The 24,129-nt window shown below is 40.9% G+C and overlaps 2 protein-coding genes across 4 annotated transcripts in view; one reads left to right on the forward strand and one right to left on the reverse strand.

Annotated features, from left to right (window-relative positions):
- rock2a (rho-associated, coiled-coil containing protein kinase 2a) overlaps positions 1-10,978 on the forward strand; it is a 47,861-nt gene extending 36,883 nt beyond the window's left edge. Inside the window, exons 21-33 of one of the 3 annotated variants that reach the window (XM_085256963.1) lie at positions 66-169; positions 354-540; positions 777-870; positions 954-1,048; positions 1,190-1,381; positions 1,491-1,659; positions 2,485-2,555; positions 2,640-2,728; positions 2,832-2,910; positions 3,018-3,285; positions 3,405-3,618; positions 7,754-7,894; positions 9,211-10,978. In XM_085256963.1, the coding sequence (XP_085113089.1) occupies positions 66-169; positions 354-540; positions 777-870; positions 954-1,048; positions 1,190-1,381; positions 1,491-1,659; positions 2,485-2,555; positions 2,640-2,728; positions 2,832-2,910; positions 3,018-3,285; positions 3,405-3,618; positions 7,754-7,817 (1,626 nt within the window). In that variant the 3' untranslated portion in view covers positions 7,818-7,894; positions 9,211-10,978. The remainder of the gene's footprint in view (positions 1-65; positions 170-353; positions 541-776; positions 871-953; positions 1,049-1,189; positions 1,382-1,490; positions 1,660-2,484; positions 2,556-2,639; positions 2,729-2,831; positions 2,911-3,017; positions 3,286-3,404; positions 3,619-7,753; positions 7,895-9,210) is intronic. The other 2 variants (XM_085256964.1, XM_085256965.1) reach the window with 2 other exon arrangements.
- Positions 10,979-14,380: 3,402 nt separating this feature from the next.
- Positions 14,381-23,439, reverse strand: slc66a3 (solute carrier family 66 member 3). Its single transcript, XM_085256970.1, has 7 exons — positions 22,937-23,439; positions 18,116-18,198; positions 17,636-17,705; positions 17,468-17,525; positions 16,988-17,108; positions 15,774-15,815; positions 14,381-14,845 (listed from the first exon to the last, which is right to left on the reverse strand). The coding sequence occupies exons 1-7, from the start codon at positions 23,083-23,085 to the stop codon at positions 14,745-14,747; spliced, it is 624 nt and encodes a 207-aa protein (XP_085113096.1). The 5' UTR covers positions 23,086-23,439; the 3' UTR covers positions 14,381-14,744.
- Between the last annotated feature and the right edge of the window lie 690 nt (positions 23,440-24,129).

Genomic DNA, 24,129 nt, shown 5'->3' on the forward strand with positions numbered 1-24,129 from the left:
TATCTAGAGTTTTGTTGTTGATGTATTAAGTATGGAGCGTATTTGACCTGTTACCTTTTCTCCAGACTCTCTATAAGACCCAGGTTCGTGAGCTGAAGGAGGAATGTGAGGAGAGGAACAAACTCTACAAAGAAGTGCAGCAGTCTCTGCAGGAGCTGCAGGAGGAGAGGTGAGAGGTTTTTCAGTTTGAAGATACAATTTGAAATAAATTCATCCACTTTAATCTTCGAAAAATGATTAGCAGAAAAACGGTGATGATGAATGTAAGGCTCGGTTCATTTATCTCCAATAAGAGACTCGGGTGGTTTGTGTGGTGGGTTGCTCAGGCTTGCGTTTCTTTTTATTCCTCTCAGGGACTCTTTGGCAGCACAGCTGGAGATCACTCTGACAAAGGCTGACTCGGAGCAGCTGGCGCGCTCCATCGCTGAGGAGCAGTACTCCGACCTCGAGAAGGAGAAGATAATGAAGGAGCTGGAGCTGAAGGAGATGATGGCTCGCCATCGCCAGGAGCTCTCTGAGAAGGACATCACCATCAGCTCTGTGAGATTTTGAGTTTGCGTGAAATAAAGATGATCGAGTTGAGGTGAAAGTCTTTGTATCGTTAGACGTTTAAAGGCTGTTAAATAGAATAACTCGCCACAGTCCTGGAAGTATCACGACGTGTAAATGCAGTGCATCTCAAGCCCAATAAATATGCTCTGAAAATAGTGTGAGATTAGGTTGAGTTTATAGTTCCACAAAAGAGCAGATATGAAAGTATTTGCTGTCCATTGCAGCTGGAAGAAGCTAATCGGACCCTGACGAGTGATGTCGCCAATCTGGCCAATGAGAAGGAGGAACTGAACAACAAACTGAAGGAGGCAATAGAGGGTAATTAGAACATTTAAATGTTTATTACAAGAATTATATATTTTGGTGTGGGTACATAATTTATTTATTTTTGTTCTCTTCAGAAACTGAGAAGTCGAAGGACTGGGAGCAGCAGATAAGCCAGATGAAGCAGGCATTTGAGAAGCAGCTGCAGTGCGAGAGGACGCTAAAAACCCAGGTCGGTGTTTTTAAAGCAATAACTCACAAGATGAAGAGACAGACTTTCAAGACTAATCCTCCCCTTCATTTACAAAATTTTTTTTACATTTTTTCCCATCATTTTTCTTAAGTTAAGATTGAATCTTATCCCCATCCGCAGGCCGTCAATAAGCTGGCAGAGATCATGAACAGGAAGGAAGTGCGTGGCGGAGGCAGCCGCCGTGGTAACGACACAGACATGCGGCGAAAGGAGAAGGAGAACAGGAAGCTGCAGCTTGAGCTCAGGTCAGAGAAGGAAAAGCTGAACAGCACCATCATCAAATATCAGAAGGAGATCAACGAAATGCAAGCAGTAAGTGAACAGCTGAGTTTTCTTTCCCTTTCAGTGAAACGACACTCTGCTGCTGTATCTCTGACTACGACACTTACAATATGTTATTTCTTCTCATTTTAATCTATAGCAACTGGCAGATGAGAGCCAGATGCGCATTGAGATGCAGATGGCTCTGGACAGTAAGGACAGTGACATTGAGCAGCTGAGAAATCTCCTGCAGACGCTCAGTGTTCAGTCGATGGACTCCGCCAGCGTCAGCAGCGGGCCCGAGTTTGATGCTGATGATGCGTACACAGGTAAGAGCTCAGCCACTAAACAAAGAAAGTATTTCTGACAGTTTGTCTTCACCACAGCTTTAAGGTTTAAGGTCACTTACAAACATCTTCTTGTACAATGTTTACGTTCACTGGCTACGTCACAAAGTGCACCTGCTCAATTATGCCTTTAATCCTACAATCACAAGGCAACAGCTAAGTGCACTGAGGTATGTAGACACGGTTAAGACAACCTGCTGAAGTTCAAATGGAGCATCGGAAGAAAGGTCATTTGAGTGACGTGGCATGGTTGTTGGTTCCAGGTCTGCGTATTTCAGAAACTGTTGTTCTACTGGACTTTTCCCACACAAACATCTGGAAAAGAGAAAACATGCATTGTTTGTCCCTGTGTGAAAATGCCAGGTCAGAGTAATGGAATAACCCTAATTTCTGAAAGTTTCAGAAGAAAGACGCTATAATTCAGCTCAAATTAAGTACTTTCAATCCCAATACAGTCATTTTATCATTAGTGTGTTATGCACAGATTAATGACGATTGGTGATTTGATCCCTGGCTGCTCCAGCGCACATGCCAAAGCATCCTTTGGCAAGATTCTGAACCCTGAGTTGTTCTCGAATACTTTCATCAGAGTGTGAATGTGTGTGGAGGTTGGATGCAAATCACTTAGATGTAGAATAAAGAGAATGGGGGAATGAGGCGTGTTATATAAAGTGCTTAAATGCTCAAGTAGAGCATTTTTATAAAGGTGCATAATGTCTGGCTAGAATATTTCACTTTAATGTGATGTGATTTTGTTGATTTCTTCAAACCAAACCATAATGATCTAAATTCTCTTTCTGCCCTCAGAAATGAGGCTCGAGGGCTGGCTGTCTCTCCCCGTCAGAAACAATACCAAGAAGTTTGGATGGGAGCGAAAGGTAGGACTAAACCATTGAGACAGCTTTGACCCTGCAAAACAGCATGTGACCTTTTTTCTTACCACCTCTGTCCTGTCAATGCAGTACGTTGTAGTAAGCAGCAAGAAGATTCTTTTCTACAACAGCGAGCAAGACAAAGAGCAGTCCATCCCCAACATGGTGCTCGATATAGAGTGAGTATGACACCTGAAGGCACCTCTGCAAAGAAAACAGCTCAGTTTGTATTAACACGTTCTATGCTTTAAACAGAAAATAACACTCCTTTCTGTCACACAGTAAACTCTTCCATGTGAGACCTGTTACTCAGACAGATGTGTATCGAGCTGACTCCAAAGAAATTCCCAGGATATTCCAGGTCTGCCCTAGCTCTACTGAAAATGTTCTATTTCTTTGAGCATGTTGATTGTTTAAAGAGTTGTTGAAGGCTGAAAAAGTTAGATATGTCCTCTTTCCGCTCTCCAGATTCTTTATGCCAATGAAGGTGAAAGCAAAAAGGAGCCAGAGTTTCCCGTGGAGCCGCATCCCATTGGAGAAAAGTCCAATTACGTCTGCCACAAAGGCCACGAGTTCATTCCCACCCTCTACCACTTCCCCACCAACTGTGAGGCCTGCACAAAGCCACTGTGGAACATGTTCAAGCCGCCCCCTGCTCTGGAGTGCCGGCGTTGCCACATCAAGTGCCACAAGGACCACATGGACAAGAAGGAGGAGATCATCGCCCCCTGTAAAGGTAGGACGCTCCTGTTGTTTCTATGAAAGCTGTGTTTCGATCTTACTTACAATTGGTGGGTTTTTAAATGTTTGTGAATTGGAGTGTTACTGAACATTTCTCTTCTCTTCTACCACCAGTGAACTACGACATTTCTACAGCCAAGAACCTGCTCCTGCTCGCCGTGTCCCAGGAGGAGCAGCAGAAGTGGGTGAGCCGGTTGGTCAAGAAGATTCCCAAAAAGCCTCCACACCCAGAACAGTTCGCACGCTCCTCACCGCGGACCTCCATGAAGGTTCAGCCCAGCCAGTCCATGAGGAGGCCCAGTCGACAGCTCCCCACCAGCAAGAGCAGGTAGACTAAAAAGCTGATTTTATGTAATAGACACCTATAGGTGTGATTTTGGATTCATCTATGTTAGCTACGACAGTTAAAGTGGTGTGCAGGAGGTAAACAAATAACAGTTTATGGATCTCCAGGCTAGATTTCTAATGATTTGAGGTACATACAGTGTGAGTGGAGTGACCTATATAATGCAGGCTGACTAAAAAGCCTCAAAACTGAAATTTTTGTGTATTTGATTAACATACTACATCCAGAAAGTTTAATATTTATTTATAGTATTTAGTATATATTCTGCATTTTGAGTGTTGTGTGTAGGGCTGCTCGATTATGGCAAAAATGATAATCACGATTATTTTCACTGAAATTGAGATCTCGATTATTTGACGATATTTATTTAACCCTTTAAGACCTACCATAGAACCAAGCCCGTCAGAGCTTATATTATTTTTTTTTACATGCTGTAGTGCCATTTTTGGGAGCATTTCAAGTTGCTATACATCAATACAACTGTTATAGCCCATATTTTAATAATATGTATGCATTAAGTCCATAGTAACTACATTAATTGCAAAAAAGTGCAATAAACTACAAAAAAATTGAAAATCATTTTTGTTTTTTTTACATATATTTCTACTTGGGGAAATTTAAGAGGCTTATCCCTCAAAACCTTAAATACAAAAAAGTTGCAAAAAATAGTTTCCCACCACAGGAAATTTATTTTGAGTGTCTTCATAGTTTTGTTTTGGAGATACACCAATTTTTATATACTGCAGGAAAAACAAAAACAATCCTATGATGCAAATTTGCAAAGAAAACAGCATCAAAATAAACTATTTCCAGCTGTGCAGTTCGAGTTCTAAGCATCCCAGAAACTATTCAGAAAATTCAAACATGACTTATAAAAACACCAGTATAGGCTTTTAAGGCCTACAAGTAAAAAAAACAACTACATTTTCCATGAAAATGACGTCACTTCCTGTTTCGGGCAGGAAATGGCGGACATGCGATAGTTCGCGCTGACGTCTGTTTCAATGTGGGAAGTGTTACGAACAGCTGATCGGATCGGCAAAGCGTGTTTCTGGAATATTATGTTTTTGTTGCTGCAAGCACTTTTTATGCAATTTTTGCAAAGCTTTATGTGGAAGGAAACCGTGACCGAGGACAAGCTGAATGGCATAAGATGTAAGTTTCATATGCAAAAAAAATTATTGCGCTAGCTTACATGGTTCAGGTTCTACAGGGATTTAAAAATAGTTACACAAAACAGAGCGTGCTGCTCTGACTGGCTTTAAAGGGTTAACAATAACAATGTATTGAATAATGACTTTAAAAAATAATATAAAATAGTGTGCAAATACTGATAACCGTGCAAATGTTTGCAATATAAAAAATAAATAAAAAATGTAAACATTAGGGGTGCAACGATATTCGTATCGATATTGAACCGTTCGATACAGTGCTTTCGGTTCGGTATGCATATGTATCGAACAATACAACATTTGTAATTTATTTTATAAATTTTCCTTCTGACGATGCTGTCTGTGTTGAGCGCTCAGTGAATCTGTGTTCGACTACTCCGCCTAGGCTGCACTGTCGAGCGCAGATCCACTGAGCGCTCAACACAGACAGCATAGTCAGAAGGAAGAGCGCAGGGCAAGCTAGCGAGACAGAAGTTAAGCTCTACTTGCAACAGGCAAATTGAACCTCATTCAGATCTGGCGTTTGGAATTATTTTGGTTTTCATGTGACGTATGACCCTGAAGGTAAGCGAGTCATGGACTAAAGTAAAACAGTATGTTGAATGTGCCATGCAATGCTCAATTACATTGGTGTGAACTAGTGTGTTAGCGCAGTTAGCTCGTTAACGTGTTGGCCGTCTAGCCCCATGCACGGAGTGATCGGCGGTAGCTCGTTAACGGAGATTTGCCGTGTTGTGGCGTTAAGGTCATTTCAACGAGATTAACCTGAAAGCACTAGCGGGAACACAACGAATATGACTGCACATTTACGCCGACATCATCCTAGTGCAAAGACAAGTGGAAGCAGACAAAAACAACAAGCATGCTACTAACTTTAGCCGAGTCATTTAGACAGCTGTTAGCACATGATTCTCCTTATGCTGCTGAGAATATAGCCCAGAAGAAGCGGATAGTATAGCTTTTATTTTGGAAAGAGACTTTTCTCTGTAATAAACTCTCTTTTCCAAAGATGAGTGATTCCTCAATCAGATACAGGGCTTGCAATATCGCTAGCCCGACGTCCCGGAGCTAGCGATTTTTTTCAGTCGGGCTACCAAAATCTATCTCTTCCCTGCCCGTCGGGCTATTGTAGGAAAAATATATGTCAATGCTTTTGCATTCTTTCAGAAATGTAGCTGGGTAATTATGTCATTGGCATCGGTGAGCCACTGTCAATATGTGACATATTGAAGTCGCGTTTGAATTTGCGCTTGTTTTTTTGCTTTCACTTTGCAATCGCGCGAACTGTGTATAGAGAGCGACAGCACTGATCTGTGAGTGATGATAATTTGTGCACCAATTCCTCTGACATCGTCTTATTAATCGTTAGCTTACTATGCAAACATGACAAGTGAAATCTCCCGCAGCAAGCTTAAACATGTGAGAGGTTGATCGCGCAGAGAATCGCTGAGCTTATGTGAGTGCATGTGTAAAAGCATTTCAGTTCTGCTGAGCCAAATAAGACAGGTCAGAGTGAAGAAGTGACAGCCAAAGAAAAGCTTACCACAAAACGGAGAAGTTATGACAAATCAGACTATAAGGCAAAAAGAAAGTGCAGCTTTATGGTTTCATGGACAAAATAATTTCTGTGGCTGCAATATGACGAGCTAAATAACCAGGGCTGCACATAAGTGGTCCGCAGGTGCGCATTCGCTGTCAAAATAAAAAACACGCACAAGGGTTAGGGTTAAATTTAAAAACTGTACTTTTGAGTTAAAATATATATTTATAATTTTAATAAATGACAAATTAAAAATGCATGAACATTTTTTGTATCGAAAAAATATCGAACCGTGACACCAAAGTATCGAACCGAACCGAACCGTGAATTTTGTGTATCGTTGCACCCCTAGTAAACATCTATGTTTAGTGAACTTTGCAGTGTTGCTCTGTGGTGCAGCTATGACACCGTAGCAAAGTTTACACATTATGTCTACTTGATCCACGTCTGACTCCGCGAACCCATAATGTTTCCACACCACTGAAGTTTTTTTTACCTCTCTTTTCAACCAACAGCAGTCACTCTCCTCTCCAAATAACTTCTGCTTAGCTTTCCGAGCTTCCCTCGGGTCCTCTTAATTGTTGTGACGCGTGTTCGAAATGCAGAGAGGTGCGCTCGATTTGCCACACGGAGCAGCGCGAGAGTAAAGCACGAGGGAGGGGCTAATAATCGGCTCAGTCATTTTTAATGATCGTTGAAAGCCCAGATCGTAATCGTGATTAAAATTCGATTAATTGAGCAGCTCTAGTTGTGTGTCACAATTAATATGACTGTTTCTCCATAATGGCCTGCTGACTGACCACAAAAAAAACCTTTAGGCAACTCTTGCTTTAAAATCACTGACTGAAAGTCCCGTTCTGACCACTTATAATAAAGTGCCTTCAGTGCACTCTACATCTCATCCACTCTTGTCAAAACAGCACATCATGTGCACAGGCTACAAATGCAACTTCAACAAGCAATCTTAAAAAAGCGACTGATGATCTTGAAGGAGAAAAATTAGCGTATTGATTATTCAGCTTTGGTAAGAACTCTTTTTAAGGTGTATTGAGGTGTTAACCTGTGAGGCTTTGTTCTTTATGTACAATGCGTGTCCTGCAGAAGTTGAGGAACTGTTGTCATTGTCTGTCCTGGTCCAGTCCAGTTCTATGTCTCAGGATTTGCCCTCATACAACCCCACAGAACAGACTTGAGTTGTGTGCAGTAACGATTACACGGCCATGAAAACTAATCTCCCCTTTCAGATTGGAGGACTCCAGTCTCCAGGACTGGCACTGGGCGTTGGATGATATAGATGATGACTGTTCCTCTATACATTTCTGATCACCACATTTGGTAACACTGTGTGCAATGTGTGCTGTGCAGTGCCTGCCATTTAAAAAACCTTAAAAATGTCTGACCTCAGCCCTCGCAGGTCAAATGGCTTCAAAATAAAGCGAGAAGATTCCAGCAGTACCTGGTACAAATGACAGCTCCTTCCTTCTCCTCCTCCTCCTTGTTCTTCTTTTGACCAGATGTTTCCCTGTAAACATCTCAACTTCTCAGTGTGTGTATGTTTGTTTGTTTTGGGTGTCACTGAGGTGGTGCAGGTGGTGAATATACTCTGTATTATGGACCTTGAGCCACGTAGTTTGGGTGGATTTGCTCTTTTAAGAGTTGGGATCACTTGGGCACTGGGTGTTTTGAACTGGACAAAAATAAATTGACACATAAACTCAGGAGAATAAGTTCTCAGGTTTGTCTGAAGTTGCCCTTTCTCACACAACAAGAGATAAGACAGGACTTTTTCTCACGACTGAAAAAATTCAAGTTTTAGCGAGGCAGCACTCTGCTGCGACTCGCTTGAACAATTCGCTGCTGTATTCCCGCGCAGACTTTCGATTATTTAATGTTGATCTGTCCTCAGACTGTGAATAAAATATGATGACCTGAGAAGCGAAGCCAATCTTGGAACCACATCAGCTAGTCTGCCGATTTGGCCTCTTGGAATTTTGGATAATTTGTTGGGATGTCTGGTTTAGTTAGAAGAAATCCAAGCCAAGATTTTTCATTTCTCATGTTCCAGGCAGTGTCTACAAATGCAGATAAACTGGAATGAACTGAAATTAATTTGGAGCAAACCTCTTTTGCTTTCCACACAGGCTGTGCAGTGGACGACAGTAAGAAACCAAAAGGTTTTCAGGACCAAAATCATGCAGATGCTCTTCATAGAAATTAATTCAGAATTGACTTGCCGTCTGTCTCATGGCCAGCAGAGAAAATTACTAAGGCTCACGCGAACACCTCAATCAGCACTTTTTTTTGGTGAACTTATGGATCAAATCAGTGGTTTCATTTATTACAGCATGTTCTCAATTTAGATAAATATACTGGTTTAGGGTAAGACCATCTTGTGACTGACAGTTCGTCACAGGATGAGTGTGGAGTGTCGTCACCCTTAAATCATAAAATGTATAAGGAAAATAATAATTGAAAAAAACAAGATGGCAATGGCTGAAATGTTCTGCTCGGTGGCTATTTCCATCTTTTATATACAGTCTGTGGACATAGGACTTGCTTAAAATCCAAATTAGGATCATTGTATATCTTGGTAGGACTAATGCATGCTTAGCCAGTTTGTTTACTACAAAGACTTTTAAATCATTTGAGTTTTTTGCTGAGATAAAATAAATGTAGAGTAACGATTAAAAATGCAGCTTCTTACATTCGGTCTGAAAATCAGCCAGGTCCTTGATTTGGTAATTGTATGAAATGATGCCTTCGCTGTTCCATTCAAATCACAGCCCAATCTTTTAATCTTCCTGACATCTCGCTGCATATTTGCTGAGATTAACTTGCATCTGTTTCTCTCTCTCCCTCCAGTTAACCTTGCCCGGGAGTGTGGTGCATCGACGAGGTGGTGGGAAGAGTTTCTTCCTAAATCAAAGACTCTATACAAAGCTCCGTTTGCAGATCAGCACACTGGACTGGTTTCTCCACTGCCCACTCCACCCTGTCCCGTTTCAGCCTGCGAGAGTTACCAAGTCTGGCATTTTCCATTTTTATTCAGCTTGTTTCCAAGCCACTTAGCAAGCTCACCTCAGCATCTGCCGTCTTTACAGCAAGCTGGGCGTCTCATAAACATATAACCCAAGTCCTCTCCTGGGTCCTTGGCGAGAGCACTTGTGCAGCTCTTGGATGCTGGAGTAGCTTGTTCGGCTCCCACACAATGGAGGATAGCTCTTATGAGCCTGACCAAGGCTGACAAGAACAGGGGAACACTTACCTTAACAGTTCTCTCCAGGACAGACAGTTCTGTCTGATTGAAGCAGCCAGCAGGAAACCACCTCCACACCACCTTTGAGGATTCTCATGGCCAAAAGAAAAAAAAGACAATCTTGTGTTTAATGATTGTGAACAATATGAAGGGTTTAATGGGGGAACACTACACTCAGAAGAGTCTGTATTTTTGTTGGCTTATGGTGTCTGTACTTTCAAACTCTTTAACATGATTGTAGCTTCTTGCTTTTCACAGCTCTGCTTTCAGGTGCGTGTCCATGGGGAATCTTGAATAAGGTACTTAGGAACCAAATGAGCTGTGACTTCATGGAAAGTCATTAAGGCAGCAAATGAAGCCCAGCTTCCTCTCGGATATGAGCAAATAATTCTCAGAGTGCCTCTTATTCAGATTTGTGACTCATGCACACGCTGAATCATGGGTTTGACGTCAAACGACTACAAAGGGAACAGAATCCTGCTTGAAATGGCATTAGATTAAGACATGAAGTCCTCACGATCCCATAATCTCTGCAAACCTGCACTGTCAGTTCTGAGGGTTAATGTTTACTGAATTCAAAGGGGTGCACCGTTAATGCTTTCTGATCCGAGCTCGGCTCCTTCTGTTGTTTTTGAATGTACATCTGGGCTTCACCAGAGACGACACACAGGCATTGTATTATCCAAGTATACTTGACTGAAGCCGCGCCTTTCATCACAAACTACTCTGAGTGAACTTGCATGCGTTTGCTTTTTCACCCACATGCCTAGTCATTTTTAGTCAGTACCAAAAGTGAAAATGAGGGAAGTTAACCAATAAGAAGCCGAAATAATGAAGGTATCCAATCATATCCTGAAACCATGAGTGGAAATACTGAGCAGCACTATTCCATTGAAGTTTTTTCTAAAAGTGTTTGTCCTTATTTTTGTATTAAAGGAAACCAAACTCTGAGTTTGGGCACATTGTCGTATGTATGTGACTTAGTTAGCAGGTGGAGAGTAAACTGTGTGTGTGTGTGTGTGTGTGTGTGTGTGTGTGTGTGTGTGTGTGTGTGTGTGCACTCTCCTTTAACCAAGAAGCATGTTTTATACATATAAATATACACAGTATATATTTTACATGCCATACAGTGCACATTATATTATTTATACAGCCTTGTCAACTTTGTATTTAAGGGTTCTACATCCAGATTGCATGTTTGCTATCAAACAGCTCTATGATAATAACCACTTCAACAATAAAGACATGGATGTGCCTTCTGGTTTTGGATCGTTTTTCTGTTTTAAAAATGTTAGACGTTGTCATTCTGCAGAGGTGTACAACTATGGTGAACCAAAAGTGCCAAAATAAAAATGTGCCACAAAAAATATTAAATAGTAAGCAGTTTTGTATAATAAATATAAATTGTGACAAATTGATATTTTTGATTTTATTCCACTGTTTTTTGTTTTTGTTTTGTTTTTTTAGGCATATGGAATCCTCCGTATTCTGATATTGAGTCCAACACAAGCTGTCAGTCATACTCAAACTACTGAAACACGAAAGAGAAACACATTAAATAATACCGAAATCTAAAAAAGAAAATTCTTGGCCTTCAGACAATAATTCTGAGTGCTACAGTGACGGACTGGACAGGCAAAAAGAAAATTCTTTGTGGCCGAGCTGTCATTCCCAATCGCTTCTGCTTTGTCATGACGCCACTAACTGGAAATTTAGTAACAAGGAAATTTCACATCTGGACTTGTTCCACAGGTGGCATCCTGTCAAGGTACCACACCTAGGTACTTGATTTTATACACATGTAGAAGTGATAGGAACACCTGGATTCAATGATTTGGATGGCTGAGTGAATACTTTTGGCAGTAAGAAACAATTTTAAATGGCTCTACAAAGTATTATCACTTTAACCTTCCGATTACACTATTTTTCTTGAAGGATATGTCAGAGGTCAAATTTGATACTTTAAATCTTTACACAGTACTTTCTATATGTTGCAAAAATGACCACGGTAATAAGAATCATAAGTTCTAAGGGTTTTTTGTTTTGTTTTTTAAATCAGTTTTCTAACAATGAAGCACTGAGTTGACCTCGGTGAGTATAGGCCAAATTTCAATGGATTAACATGACACCAGTGACCTGGTTCCTTACATTCTCGTACCATGACAGCTCATCTGTTCTTTCTCTTTTAAATGAGACATTGAGTCTCAATGTCTACCTGACTACCTGCATAAATGAAGGTTAAATCAAATCTGTCCAAATATTTTTTTCAGAACTCTGCAGGTTCTTGTAGATGTTATCCCTTAATGTTTACGCTGGCCTTTTGATTAAGTGTCGCTGAGCTGGCAAGTTTGTTCATTTTCCTTGTGTCTCTGGTTTAATTTGGTGTATCTGGGAAATGATGGCGTCCACTCATCGTTTACTGGCGCGCAATATAAATATTATATATACATATATATCCCCTGCAAGTTTAACAGTTGCAATCAACTCCAGGTGTTTTATCCTCTTAATCTGTCATGGAATAATGAGGGAACAAGTCTCACCTGGGCATGGAACTGCTCGTTAGCTAGCTGTCCAATTAATTTTGAGCCTCTGAGAGGACCTTGAATACAAATGGCCTGAATACCAAACAGTCTCTGCAATACTTTTGTTAAACCATATTGATTAAAACTGAAAGTCTGCACTTCAGTCAAATCCTGTTTGATTTGAAATCCACCGTGGTGGTGTCACAATCACAAGAACTGTGTCTTTGTCCAGAAACATGGTGAGTTACAATAAAGTAGTGATGGCCAAATGAAGCTTTCCGAAGCACTGAAGCTTGTATTGAAAAACGGTTCATTACTCGAAGCTTTTCAACACAGTCCTCTCCGGTGACATCTGGTGGTGAAAATTTTGAAGAGCAGCTTGAATCTGCAAAATAAAACGGACTGCTCAATCATCACTGCTCACTCAAGAGTGGAGTTCTCTCTGATATTGGGCCACCGTTCCGTTGCTTTGAACATGTAATTGGTTTTGTTTTCTCGATTGGGGGGCTGAAAAAAATGTAATGTGTATTTGCGTAATACATTTTGATCAATAAACTTTCCCTATTTAAACATGCACTATGGTGTGGCCTTTCTTTGCTCATAACTCCTTGATGTTGGTAAATACAATAAGTGAGCAATATATATAATATACATATGAGAATGCACAGCACATTATGGAGTATGCCCCTGCTGTGAAGTCCTGCCTCCATCTACTTGTCGTTTAATCACTGGACAGCTGGACAGGTTCATACAAAATATTAGATGAGGCCAATTGTCCTATACATATTTTTGACCTAGGGGTGGGATTGATTGTGAACTGGAAAGGGAAAATGCTTAGGGAGCTGAGTACGGCTGCATCGTCACTGATTTGTAGAATCATTTTTGATTCGATACAGGATCCGATTCAATTTGATTGGAATCTGGAAAGTTTTGCCTCAGTCAGAAATATTACAATTCTGGTCATGTATCAGTATATATCCATAATTTCGTATCTATTAAAAGAAAGCTGACACGTGTGAGACTTAATTAGAGATGTAAACAGAGAGTTATGAAACCTGCAGCTGCAGAAGCCAGCGAAAAAAAAAGAGGCAAACACAGCGCAGACCCGACGACGCACCAAAATCTGACTTTGACGCGTCGGGTCCGCGCTCTGTGTTTACGTTTGTATGCAGAATCCGTAAACCTGCTCCCAGTTACTGTTTTAGCTGTATGGTGTTTGACGACATGTTGTGAGGTTTAACCTGAGATGCTGGCGTTTCAGGCATAATAACGTTAATTTACAAATCGACACGGGATTTTAATGAATCAATATCACTTTATTCAATTTAGCATGGATTGTAATCAGAAAGGCGATAATCAAAACCCACCCCTAATCAAGAACTTGCAAAGTAAAAACATGATCTATGTCAGGTAGCCCTTTTGTTATTTACATTTAAAAAGAGGATTAGTGTTACTGTGCGCTGGCTGAGTCTGTTTCTTTTCTTAGAAATAGTTTCTCCTGCCCTGGAGAAAATCCACTTGCATGGAACAGAAGAGGCTGTGGAGTGCAGGAACTACACTGCAAGTTGGTAGATATGCAGGTATTCCTGGGTCCTGCAGACTATCACCTAAAAACAATAAACAAAATGATTTTCTAAACTGTGTAGCAATGTAATGTACGTATAGTGTCAAATACATTGTTGTAGTCTTCATTAGCTTTAATTCACATGGAAGTGTTCCTAAAGTCATATGCTGTAATGATATTTACATTATGAAAACATGATTTTGGACATTTCAAGTTTTTCACTTCGGCAGATAAAATGAATTGAGCAAAATCAACTCAAAATATTCCCACACGCCAGAACGTCCTCTCTTCCTCGCTGGCTCCATATCTGTCAGTGGAATGATCACCTCGTCGCTATCTGTCACCATCAACACACTCCACGAATCCCGTGGATGATTCACTTCCTTATATCCGTTTGAATCAGGTACCGAAGCAGTTACGTGCGTAATGAAGCTTCGGACGTCACTGGTCACGTGACTTTTGCCAAACGAAGCAAGCCTCGACACAGTGCTTCTGAACCAGTGTGTTGTTTTTTTCGACACACGCTCCGGAGCGTCAGCTTCAAGCGGGCCATCACTACAATAAAGCAAATTAAATCACATCAATCTGAGATTGAATTTGTGGCATATTTCATGCAATGTTTTGTTTTGAATTTTGGCAGTGTTGAGCTCCCATACTCAACTTTCTATTTTAAATTAAATGACCTCACTGTAAAAAGGTAGAATTTGGTTTATTGAAACAGTTCAGAAAATAACTTTACATATACAAAAGCTTTTCCAAAACAATTTACCCGGAATAGGATCGTTTCACATATACGTGGGGTCGTGTCTAACAATAGATTTTTTTTTTTTCACAGACTGTATGGCAAAGCATTGGTCTCTCTTCCTATCAACAGATTTTTACAAACTGGAATGTTATTCAAACAAATGTGTGGCTTTAACAGGGAAGACAGACTATATAAAAAATCATCTCTCTGCTGATAGACCTCTTGTTACCCGTCAGTTTCATTTTACAGTATTGGTTGTGCCTAAAGTGACCCAGCTGTCTTTGATCTGCAGAATCAAGTGTTAAACACTTAGTCTTTCTTCTTGGAGCTGCTGCCGCGTCTCTGATAGTGGAGCACAGTGAGCAACACCCACAGGTTCAGCAGGGTCATCGCTATGAACCGCACCAGAACTGTTGCAAAGAGGAAAAGATGATCAGAAACACGGAAGCTGACAGCGACGTCTCTGAATCACACAAGGACAGCAGAGCTGGAGTTACAAATGGTGACTACTCGGAGATACTCCAGGTAAAAGATGCCTGAAATCCTTTGGTCTTATAAGAAACTGCAGGTTTCCGGTGATGTGTAAATTTGTATGACAGTCCTGTTACTGACGTTCATTATTGTAAAGAAGCAGCCCTTTAGACCTGCCAGTTTAATTAATTATGACTGAAAGTTAGCCATTAATACTAACCAGACTCCGGTTCTCCTCCTCCTATCCTTAGCATCCTCCTTGTGTCCTCCACTACATCCCCAAACCTTCTGTGTGGTCTTCCTTTTTCCCTCCTGCCTGGCAGCTCCACATTCAAAATCCTTTGTATAGTACATCCACAATCTCTGCTCTGCACACGTCCAAACCATCTCTCCTTGATATTCTCATTTCTAATCCTGTCCATTCTGGTCTCTGCCAATGAAAATCTTACCATCTCCAGCTTCACCTCCTGTCTTTTTGTCAGTGCCACCATCTTCAAACCATACATCATAGGAGGTCTCACTAATGCTTTGTAAACCCCACTTTTACTCTTGCTGAAATATAGAAGTATGATGCATTACTGATAGATTACTGAACGGGCCCGGGTGGCCTCATCCGCACTAACGTCCCTTTTTGTTTTAAAGCAGTCTAATCTAAACGAATTCGACCGCTAAGTATAAAACAAAGTCACTATTCACTTCCTTGTGGTTTTTATTTATTTAGGATATTTCCCAGAGAAGAGCACAAAAAATGCTCGTTTTAAATCTACGATGGTTATTTAGAAAACAAATCATTTTTCCTTGAAGTGTTCATTAAAAATTCTGGGATGCAACACCTCCCACAGTCATTAGTAATTCAGACAGACTTACCCTGCACGTCTCCAGTTGTCACTGTGGTGGTGTAAATCCGAGCTGAAACAAAGAGGAAGCAGAGTTAATGACATCCCTGTTACCCGACAGAGCGTCTGATCATTCATTAATGAAGCGTTGGATTGCTCATTTATTAAATTGGGGGCTGAATAAACACTACCGTGCATATTCATGAAATGAAAGAGTAGACTTGTTACTTTAGGGAGGGGGATTTATGTGAACTGATAAAAGTGCTTAACAGGATTCAGTTTGACAGCGATAGGACTGCAGTATGAAAAGTAGCAACAGTATCCTTGGCACGTTTTCATGCTGCAGTTTGTTACAATTTCTGATAATCACACCGTATTTGCTTTTTCTTTTTTTTTTTTTTAAGCTGAGTACAGAAACAAGTTTAAGTGATCTACTGAATATAGACTCAGGGCTCAGCTTTAATTTGAGGAGTTAAATTTAAAGTGATTCCAGTTGTTGTTTCTACCTTTAATTTTAAAATGCAACTCACTGGGTTTTGAATAGGTGATCGACTCGCCTACTATAGAATATTCCACTTAACTTTCAGATCCCCTTGAGGTGATTTTGCAGTAAGTCTTTGCTGCATTTGTATGAATCTGAGCAGTTTATCCCCATGAACAGCGGTTATGTAACATTTTTACAGAGTTGGATTATGAAACCTCCACATTTCTTTTCACAAGTTGATCTTTATCTATCAAAAGTCTTCTCTTGATGATGACCTTTGTGAATGGTTTCTTCTTAATCATGGAAAGGATCCTGGGATCATACACCAATATAAACTGTGTACATCCAGGTTGTAGGGCTCACTAGCTCAATTTTCCTCTCAAATCAGCATTAATGTGTTCTTGCTATCTTTTGCTTGTATTTGGCTTTCAAATAAAATTAGCAGTAGATCTTTTAATTCCTAAAGTTATTATAATTTTTGAAGAAATTGCTGAGACTTCTCCACAAAGACTACTGAATTACTTTTTAACGTATTATGAATGAATGGTAAAATCCTCAAACTTAACCTCAAAGTTTTTATTTTAAACTAAGTTATAATACTACAACTTCAATGTCGTTTGGTACACAGCTAAAAAAGAGAAAATTTTTTCAAAACTGTGCCAGTGACAGCTACGAACTTAAATGTATATCTAATCATACAGTGGGGAATGCAACAACAACAAAAAAAAACACAGCGAACGCTGTTGGCTGGTTAAACTCACCCATACACGTGTAGGTAGCTAGAGCCCAGGAGAGGGCACTAACCTGCCTGCTGTCCTTTGACCTCCACAGGCATTGCAGCTGGGCAAACTTACTGGCTGCACTAATAAATGTGCACAGGCTCTGAGAGGAGAAGGAGGTCAGATTTCATGTGATAACAAGCTGAACATGGAGCTGAATTTCAAAAAGTTTCAAACATCTTCTGCTGCTTCGGTCAAACTTTAAGAAGAAAGGATGTGGAGGGTTCGCTGCTCTCACCTATTTAAATGCAAAACGCCCTGAGACATGTTCATCTCATTAACCAACCGGGCCATTTGGCATTTATAAGGTCTGGGTGAGAAACACCGGGTGAAATGAGGTCTGTATAAGTTTCTTCTCAAAGCTCCACCTCATTGCCCCTGACTGATGACATGCCATCTCTTTGCTGACTCTGTCTCTCACGCACACACTGACTTATGATTGATTTTAAACAGGTTTATTACCATAGCCAAATCTATGATCCACTTCTCCAGAGTCAGGAGCCTCCAGCCTCCCACAAACCTGAGCACAAGTACGTTAAGGCAGGGACACAAAAGTCTAATGGGTCATTGATTTCTGCACAAATTGAACGAGCACTTTCACATCAATTGGTGCGATAAGTGAAAGGATACACCACGGCGTAGATGAGGCTCTGCCGCAGGCTGCCGTTGTAGTGAAGAATCAGGAGGAGGAGGATGACATCTGAGGACACACGGCAGGTTATAACTTGCACCATTTACAGCTCTGTTTGATTTCCATTTCAAGGGCTGCTGATATTTGCAGATGCTTCAGAGTGTATTCAGACTCCTTCTGTTTTTTCCAACTTTATTTTGCCCATCTCTCTACACTTAATGAAAAGTCTTAATTTCCTCCACCACTGCCACGGGCATGAAGTTGCCAATCATATGTGCAGCTTTACTAAACAAGATACGTTAATATGACTGAGCTCCTTTTGAATGATCTCAATAGACAGAGACTACAGAGAGCAACGCGAGGCATTTAAGACTGAATGATAAACTAATTAAGGAATCTGGATCTAAGACAAGGTTGAAAAAAAGACACTTGCGGAGATAATTATAAGCAGAGGAAATTTATGTAACAGCATAACTTACCTTGAGCAATGAGGATGGGATATTCCAAGTAGGTTGGCGGTGGGTAGTCGTAGTACATCTGATATGTTACAAAAACAATGAACCTGTAAAGCATATGGTGTCAGGTTATTAAACTGGAGGTGTTTTGTTATATTCAGTACTGATTAAAATGAGAAACAATGCTCAGGGGCAAACGAGCCAAAGAATCAGTGGCTGCTTAAAACTTGATGTTGTGGGAAGGGATTCACACGGGGAGTCAACAAGCAGTTTCTGAGCCAAGCGGCGGCATGATGATCAGTTCATTCACTCTTTTATGAGAGCAGCTCGACTCGGTGTGCTCAGCAAACACGATGAATCAACAGTGGTAGCCTTCAGCAGGAGAAGGTCTCCTCTATAGAGGGCTGAACTGACTGCAATCAAACCGTAAAGAAATCAAGATGCCATTAAATGTGCCAATAGTTGGTTTTTTAAAATCAAATGAACTAATATACACTCAACAAAAATATAAACGCAACACCTTTGTTACTGCTCCCATTCCCCATGGGATGGACGTAGAGACTTAAAATTCATTCCAGATACACAATATAACCATCCCTCCCAAACAGTGGACACAAATCAGTCCAAATGTGTGGTAGTGGGCACATCTGCTATACTGAGATAATCCATCCCACCTCACAGGTGTGCCACATCAGGATGCTGATCTGACATCATGAGTAGTGCACAGGTGTACCTCAGACTGCCCACAACAAAAGGCCACCCTGGAATGTGCAGTTTTGTCTCACAGCAAAATGCCACAGATGCCACAAGCAATGAGGGAGCGTGCAATTGGCATGCTGACAGCAGGCATGTCAACCAGATCTGTCGCCCGTGCATTGAATGTTCATTTCTCAACCATAAGCCGTCTCCACAGGCGTTTCAGAGAATATGGCAGCACATCCAACCGGCCTCACAACCGCAGACCTCGTGTAACCACACCAGCCCAGGACCTCCACATCCAGCAGGTTCACCTCCAAGATCGTCTGAGACCAGCCACCCAGACAGCTGCTGGAACAATTGGTTTGCACAACCAAACAATTTCTGCACAAACTGTCAGAAACCGTCTCAGGGACGCTCAACTGCATGCCCGTCGTCCTCATCGGGGTCTTGACCTGACTCCAGCTCGTCGCCGTAACAGACTTGTGTGGGCAAATGCTCACATTCGATGGCGTCTGGCACGTTGGAGAGGTGTGCGCTTCACGGATGAATCATGGTTCACATTGTTCAGGGCAGATGGCAGCTGAGAATGTCCCAGTTCTTGCATGGCCAGCATACTCACCGGACATGTCACCCATTGAGCATGTTCGGGATGTGCTTGACCGGCGTATACGACAGCGTGTACCAGTTCCCACGAATATCCAACAACCTCGCACAGCCATTGAAGTGGAGTGGACCAACATTCCACAGGCCACAATTGACAATCTGATAGACTCCATGCGACGATGTGTTGCACTGCATGAGGCAAATGGTGGTCACACCAGATACTGACCGGTTCTGGGTCCCCAGACCCCCAATAGCGCAAAAAACTGCACATTCCAGGGTGGCCTTTTGTTGTGGGCAGTCTGAGGTACACCTGTGCACTACTCATGATGTCAGATCAGCATCCTGATGTGGCACACCTGTGAGGTGGGATGGATTATCTCAATATAGCAGATGTGCCCACTACCACACATTTGGACTGATTTGTGACCACTGTTTGGGAGGGATGGTTATATTGTGTATCTGGAATGAATTTTAGGTCTCTACGTCCATCCCATGGGGAATGGGAGCAGTAACAAAGGTGTTGCGTTTATATTTTTGTTGAGTGTATAATTTTTTTTATAATTTGCTTCTATATTTAGCTACCTTTATATCGATTAATTTTCCATTTTGTTTATCAGTGTATTATTTTTCCCATTCAAGTATTTTCCTTTGCTTTTCCCCCTAAACATCTATTATTCCATTTTCCTTTTTTTATTTTTCATCTCTGCTAAATTATGCAAATGTGCTTGCAGATTGCAGTGGTTAGAAATGCATAAAGGAACGTAAAAAGACAAACAGAAATGTTTGCAGAGATAAATGAAGGGAAAATGAAATGGAAATAAATACAATGTCAGCGCTCATGAATGCAAAGATAGGGTGAGGAGCAAGTTAAGGCACTTTAGGAGTCTGACTTGGAAGACTTGGATTTTATAGATAAAGAAAGAGAGCTCTGTGTAGACCCAGGAACCAGGAGAGAGATTACAGCTGTCAGTTGGCTGAGGACCACACTGGCATCACCTCCTAACTAGGGAGAGGGAGGTTTGAACTCCTCTGCTTAGACTGTTGCTCTTACAGCCCAGACAGGCAGCACAAAAGCGGATGGATGGATGGATGGATGTACTGAATACATCAAAAATTTAAAAAGAAAGCAAATGAACTGAGATATTCATGCAAAGACAAGTAAATAAAAAAAGCAAGTAAAAGCATCTCAATTCATGTCCCATTTTATAAAATACATTTATACATACAGTTTACATTTGGGGCATTTGATGACATAATCCATCTTTACTTCTGCACTAATGAGTTTGTTTTGATTCTGGCAGGTTTGAGCCTCCCAGCCCTGTTATGCAAGCCACCGTACAGATGCATACATGTGCACACAGAGAGATTCCCACAGTGTTAAATAAACAGTATAACACAATAACATCATATGGTGAAATCAATAGCAGATTAACCTATCCACTCTCAGATAGGCTTTATTGTGTTGGGACTTTTTTTTTTTGTTCCTAGGAAGAGGTAGTGATCAATAAAGCCAACTGCCAGTTAATATAATCTAGAATAGAGCTATTTAATATTGGCGTGTGTGGAAATGATTTTCCACTAGTGACAAAACCGTTCATGCCGAATGACAAGAGTGCTTTTCTTTGCTGCTTTGTAGCCATGCTGTGTAGATTACTACTAACTACATAAACGTCTTCACTGTTTCAGCGTGGCATGCACAGTGACAGCAAGCTAACACTTACCAAAACAGTGGGGACATTTCAGACAGTGCAGCCACTGCCAGGCACCAAGGAGAGAGAGAAATTACGCAGACTTACAGACACGGTCTTTATCCGTCCTGCTCCAACAGTGAAGGTAACCACAACACTTCCTGTTCAATGCATAAGAAGCACTTCAAGCTCTAATCTGCTGCACTGATTCAACAGCAGACTGCACAAAGCTTCACACAGAGCCAGCCGAGGCTGACTCTTACCCCGTTTTTAATCATTTAACCAAAATCTTCAGCTGTGCAAACAAAGCACAATTGTTCAGTGTTGAGCCTTCGCAGTAGGATTATATTTTTCATTTTAAGGTACTGTAGTTTTTCAGCTGTTAGGAACACAATCTCTTTGTGTCCTATTTAAGTTTTAATCTGTAAGAAATACTCATTTCTTTTATCAAAGTGAAAGTGGTATTTATGCCAAAATGTATTGCTATACATCAGCGATTCTGTAGGAGTTTTAGGATGGGGGTGTCAAACCTGTTCTCCATGAGCTGCCCAACGGATCCAGTCTGACCCCCTGGATGGCTTTAGTCACTCAACTTTTATAATGAAATGCACTGCTAATCCTGCAATCTGGATACTATACAGGAGTAATACATCTATATAAATGGAAATACAGAGTACTATTATATTGGAGTATAACTTGTGTGTTTGGTTCCAAAAGCTTATCATCTGAAGGCAGTTTTGGTCTTTAGCAGACTTACTGTGAACAGTACAGTTGATTTCACACAAAACAGAAATATTGTTAAAATGCTAAAATATGTCTTAAAAGCTCTCAGTCCGTCTCTCCATAGATAAAACATGGACAAAAGTACATAAAGCTTAACTATGGCAAAATGTGTTGACTGCAATGCTGAGGATGTTACATGATAACCATTTTCAGGATGCTACTGAGGCCTAATGTGACAGAATTTTTTATACTGTAATGTTAGCTAATGGAGAGCACTTTGTCTGCAACAGTTTGAGGGTGTGTTGGAGTAAGAAAAGAAATTTCTTTAGGGATGAAGTTTGCACTTTTTCTCTGTACCTGCATGGGTTCCTTCCACAGTCCAAAGAAATGCAAGTAAGATAGCACTGTGTTATACTGAAAATGCAGGATAGGTATTGCCGATACTGATACTTATGACGTATAAAGGCAGCTTGTGTTGGGGAGACCAGTGTCATGATTTATGATCAATCATCAATTTGAAAATTATGTACACATCTCAATGAGCAATAAAATCAAACGTTTCGGGTTTTCATGTATTTTGAAGCTGATTTTTTTCGGGGGAGGACACCTGAAACTTGCCTCTCTCTAAAGCACTTAGTCAACTTCTGTTGTATCAATATGCTGTAGAACTAAGTATCGGTCCTATCACGCTAGTATCGAGTCAATACCAATACCAGCGATTCTATCACCTGTACTGTAGGGTTACGCGGTGATTGTAACATTCTGACTTACTGGTAACATTCAACGTTGTTAGAATGTTACCAGTAAGGTGGTAACTTTTAAACATCGTTTATCCAGCCTTTAAGGAGAAAGAATTTTGGTAACAAAGACAACACCAGAGCTTTTAGTGTTGAGCGTCTCGCAGCGTTTTCAGAAGAAGCATTTGTAGCTGCTCTCTGACAGGATGAGTCCGCCTTTACTGCTGAACACCAACCACAAGTGAGGAAGAGGAAGACGTCCCATCATCACAGCAGCTTGAAGTTACTAAATTACATGGATACTCGCACACGTGAACAGATTATGTAACAAAATTTAAGAGCAAGAAGCAACAAAAAAAATAAAAAAACATCCCAGAAGCGGGACAGCAGCCTACCCGATCAGCTCCAGCAGAAGGCTGTTGAGGCTCACTCCGGTCGTAGATTTCGCTCGCATCAGTACAAAGATCTGCGGGAACTTGAGCACCATGCACACAAACAGTGTGCTGAAATTCGCGATGTGCAACAACGTGTCGACCTGCTGCATGTTGTAAAGAGAGGGATTACAAAATGTAAACTTTAGATTGACAGATCTATGCTAATTTCTATCAAAAAACGACCCGCAGGACCCTACTGCTCTGCCTCCACAATCAGACTGCTCGAATTTACAAAATACTTCCGCTTTGAACTTTCAAAATAAAGGTGACTGTGACTATGTGGAAAGCGTTAGAACTTTTAGGCTATAGTCTGAAACTTAAAGAAAATAAACAATTATATGAATGTGTGTAAAAAGTAAAAAAAAAAACAAACGTCTAACACAAATCTATTCATAGAATGATAGAGACTTTCTTTTATTTTGAAAGTGCACCTGTTTCACCTCCTCTTCTTAGCCGTTAGCTTGGCAGGTTCTCGTCAGACGGCATCTTTTCTCACTTCCGTACATCCACTGAACGCTGATTGGACGGCACACAGCTTCGCCCGGAGTATTTGAAATCTGTACTTTCTGAGCACGGAAAATCATTTCCTCTCATGAGTCTGGGCCTGCGCTGTAGTTTTTGTTTTGTTTTTAATATTTTCATACTTTGCTTTTCTAAAAACATCACAGAAAGCACCAACGTAGGAACTGTTACCATGTTACAGGCAAACTCCTCAATTGTTGCCTTGAAATATTGAAGTTGGTGCCAAAGATTCACACCTGCACCTTGAAGCATCTTGATTCTTCAGACATTGGGGCCCCAAACAGAACAGGACGACATTAAAGAAAAGTTGAAACAGAACGTTTCCGTGCCCTTTTGGTGGGAAATCACTGTGAATCAGCTTGTCTCTGATAGCAAAAGGCATAAATTTAAGATGTTTTCAAAGGTTTACAACAGGGATGTATACAGGGTGCTTTGTTTTTAAGTGGGTGACTACAGTGATTGCATACATGATTACATTATTATAAAGATATAAATTTTTTGTCACGGTCTGTATGGTAGACCGTGGGGATGGGGGGAAGTAGGACCCAAAATGCAGGATTCCTCACAGCAAACAGCGCGTTTATTTACAGTGCAATAAATGACAATAAATCCCCGTGCTCTCCCTTGACTGC

The sequence above is a fragment of the Mchenga conophoros genome, linkage group LG19, assembly GCF_057382185.1.
Source record: "Mchenga conophoros isolate Kocher_MC1m ecotype Shallow Benthic linkage group LG19, M_conophoros_male_GT1.1, whole genome shotgun sequence".
Classification (NCBI taxonomy): Eukaryota; Metazoa; Chordata; class Actinopteri; order Cichliformes; family Cichlidae; genus Mchenga; species Mchenga conophoros.